This window comes from Cornus florida, unplaced genomic scaffold (assembly GCF_030987335.1).
Source record: "Cornus florida cultivar Cherokee Brave unplaced genomic scaffold, ASM3098733v1 CherokeeBrave_3.0.0_Hap2_Chr06, whole genome shotgun sequence".
Classification (NCBI taxonomy): Eukaryota; Viridiplantae; Streptophyta; class Magnoliopsida; order Cornales; family Cornaceae; genus Cornus; species Cornus florida.
This window is the reverse complement of record NW_026775576.1, coordinates 96,665,713-96,669,169: the sequence shown is the minus strand read 5'-3', so window position 1 is coordinate 96,669,169 and position 3,457 is coordinate 96,665,713. Positions and strand designations below refer to the sequence as shown.

The window sequence follows — 3,457 nt, the reverse complement described above, 5'->3', positions numbered from 1 at the left end:
GAACACTTGTAATGAATTACAATAATTTTTAATTAGTTATTTATACCAAATACAATTAAGTGGAGGGTTTTATACCAACGATGACTTTGTCTAAGGTGGTAATTAAAATGCAGTTAATTATAAATAAAATTAGATTTTTCAAAAGCTGATAAATTCAAAGATGCATATATGATATTAGAAATATGGTACATATATAGGTCATGATCAACAAAAATATAAAAGTGACATACACCAATACATTCATAGATAGATATAGGGATAGAGACAGAGATATAGAGACTATATATAGTCCATAAACATGATAAGAAAAAAGTGGTACTACTTTAATGAAGGAAGACTACGTCTAAGGTGGTCATTAAATGCGGTTTATTAATCAAATTACATTTTTCAAAAGGTGCATCATAAATTCAAAGATGTGCTATAAATGAAAAACATTAGCTAAAGAAAAGTACACATTCAAAGTTGAGCCCAGTAGCCCACACATCCGTACTCACTTGACTCTTACTTTGTCTACTTTGTACTTCTACTCTTCTAAGAAAAATACACATATTATTTGTGTGTACCAAGTTTAATTATTCCATTAACTATTTTCCTTCACAATTGGCTTGATTTACAAGGACAAAAATAAATAAAATTTGAGATTATTTTTCAACGACCATCTGAGTTTTCGGTTGGTGTAGTGCCTTGTTCTAGGAGACTAGGACAAATATATATATATATATATATAGACACGCGCGCGCACGCGCACACACACACTTTTCTTGCCTTATGAAGCCCCACCAACTTAATGACAAAAAATTGCAGAGTAATTGCTATGGATGTGGCTCATACTCTATTGTTATAGATAAATTCTGGTAGTTCATATTCAATCCCAAGTATCTTGTTATTTAAGTTACAATTATGATAAGAATGTAACGTGAACATCATTATAATATTAGTTGACTTAATTTAACAACCACCAACCAGCAATTTCCGTACAAGGTATGATCTATTTTCCATAATTATAATATTAATTGACTTAATTCAACAACCACCTCGCAATCTTTAGACAAAAGATCAAACTGAGGACAAAGAAAAAAAGAGTGAAGCTGAATATGCACAAAACAGAACATTGTATTTCTTTTCCCATGTGGGAATACAATTTTCCTACATTCAAAATTTAACGAAGTCCAAACACTACAAGCATAAACCCTTTGGCAGAGAGACAAGCCCTTAATTGTTGTTGTCTACTTCTGTTAATCCAAAAAAGCAATCGTTGTTTGCAGAAGAAATCCCAACTTGTTTTGAATAGCACCTCACCGTCTGCTTTAGCTGACTTTGTGGGATCTTAAAAATGCGCCATGATTGATTCTCCGGTGAAGTTACAATCATTGACCCAAGATAAGCTGCCTTCTTGAGTAAAAAATCTATTAACAAGAATTGATCATCTTCGCTTGTAAAACCCGCCAACTTAACAATTTTTAGTTGTTTGAGCTGTGATGCTTTATAATTGGTTTCGCAATCCATGCACAAGTGCGGCTCGTGCCAGAATTGGTGGAAAAATGGACATGGGATAGAGATGCAACTTTTGTCAACCTGTATATGTTTTTATAGAGAGAAAGAGAAACATGCATTAAGATATGTACAAACTGAAAAACCATTGCATTAGTCTGAAATTTGTGGAAAAACACTTACATTGACTATCAACTTCTCCAAGAAAGGTGATATGTTTAAGAAGCACGCCAGAGAATTTCGCTTTGCTCCGTCCATTGAAGAACCAATCCAGCACAACTCCTTTAACTTGTTGAATTTAAATTCCAGTTTTCCATAAATCACTCCTGCTGCACACAGCCACTTTGGAAAATGACAGATAGTAAGTACTCTTTGTTAGAAATGATATACATATATTATATATAGTATGATAATGTTTGAAATAAGTGAAGGAAAGTGATAAAAAGTGATTTTGTTAAACCAAGTACCTCAAGAAGCCAGCCACTTATTGTGAGACTCTCAATGTCCTTGATTGAGGCTAGAAGATCTACAACATCTTCGCAATCAAACTCATTGAGGCCTAAACCTCCTCTCAAATCGAGTATTACATCGACCAAGTGTGCAGTGTTTTTCAGATGAATTTGAGGAAGAACTCCTCTGTACCAGAAGGACTTGAGATTATATGCAGAGAGTGTGACACTTTCCATGTCTGGACAGTCTTCTATTATAAAGCTCTGAAGACAGTGGTTTGCTTTGATATTTATACTCTGTAGTCCATTGCATTTCTCAACCTTCAAGCTTTCAAGAAGCAGACAATTGGAGAAAAAATCTGAAACCAAGTTCTTGGCTAGGTGGTTTACCGATCGAAGATGCAGAGTCCCGAGAGAAGAAAACCTGGATGTATCGATGGGTTGATTCAAAGAAATTGGACCACTTGGCTCCAATATCAAACTGAAATTGCTTGTTAATTGCTTTCTTCCAGAGAAGTCAAGATGAACCTCTTTCTCTGCACCCTTGATTGCGGAGAAAATCAGATCATCGTCCTCTCTGTCGTGGATGCTGAGACTGAACTTCCATCGCTCTGGACCATTCCAAGATCTCAAGAACATAGCCATGGCTTGCGTTAGCTTTTCGCAAGCTTCATGATTGGTTGTTTGATTTGAATCAGAGCCCAAGTCTACTTCAAATGGCGTCCAGAGGCTCTTCCATGCAGTTGAGAGAATGCTAGTTCTCACCGCCTCTTTCAAAGTGATGAATGAAAAGATTTGTTGCTGAATTTCGAGAGGCAAGTTGCTGATAAAATCAAGGCTTTGGTCCTCCATCATATATATCTTCTCTGCTTCAAAACCAAAGTGTTAGCTTGAAAAAATTATCACAAATGACAAAACATAACTTCAAAAGCAAAAAAGGCATGAAAAGTATTACAAAGAAGATAAAGTCTAATTACTTGGTTTCTCTTCAACTCTTTCTGCTTGTGACTCGGAGAGAAACAGAATAGTAGATTTAACTCTTGCCTTCAAGCGATATATAGACAGAAAAATAGACTTGCACAAATGCCTTTGAACGCAGTGTGAACTGAAAAGACTCCGAAACTAATTTGATGTGGACAACCAATAGCGACTCTTATGCCCCATTGGGTGCTCTTCACGGGCACTTGCCAAGAAAACTATTCTTAAAATGGAAGTGGGTAGTTTATCTTAGTTGTCAAGTGTAAATTATTTTACAATATTGCAGCTAGCAATAGTTAATGATAGGCACAGTAGAGGATGATATTGAGGATAAAGATAGAAAAATAATGTGTAATATAAAGAAATAAGGAATAAGCAGTTGCGAGCTTGTGTGGTGGTTTGTATTTTAATTTTTGTGGTGTATGATGTGCGTCAAGGATAAGATCTAATACAAGGTCATAGCACAAGTGATCAAATGATAACAACTTGGCCTAGTTGACCTTTGGACAGAAAGCTATGCACATTTAATCACCACTGGC

General features: G+C 35.5%; 1 protein-coding gene across 2 annotated transcripts; it reads right to left on the bottom strand.

Moving 5' to 3' along the window:
• Positions 1 to 1,095: 1,095 nt before the first annotated feature.
• On the bottom strand, positions 1,096 to 3,206 carry LOC132313133 (F-box protein At5g03100-like). Of its 2 annotated transcripts, none has more exons than XM_059811799.1 (4): positions 2,918 to 3,206; positions 1,959 to 2,809; positions 1,675 to 1,833; positions 1,096 to 1,575 (listed from the first exon to the last, which is right to left on the bottom strand). In XM_059811799.1, the coding sequence occupies exons 2-4, from the start codon at positions 2,793 to 2,795 to the stop codon at positions 1,213 to 1,215; spliced, it is 1,359 nt and encodes a 452-aa protein (XP_059667782.1). In that variant the 5' UTR covers positions 2,796 to 2,809; positions 2,918 to 3,206; the 3' UTR covers positions 1,096 to 1,212. The 2 variants fall into 2 exon arrangements, with proteins under 2 accessions (XP_059667782.1, XP_059667781.1); XM_059811798.1 differs by having other exon boundaries at positions 1,959 to 2,806; positions 2,918 to 3,205.
• Between the last annotated feature and the right edge of the window lie 251 nt (positions 3,207 to 3,457).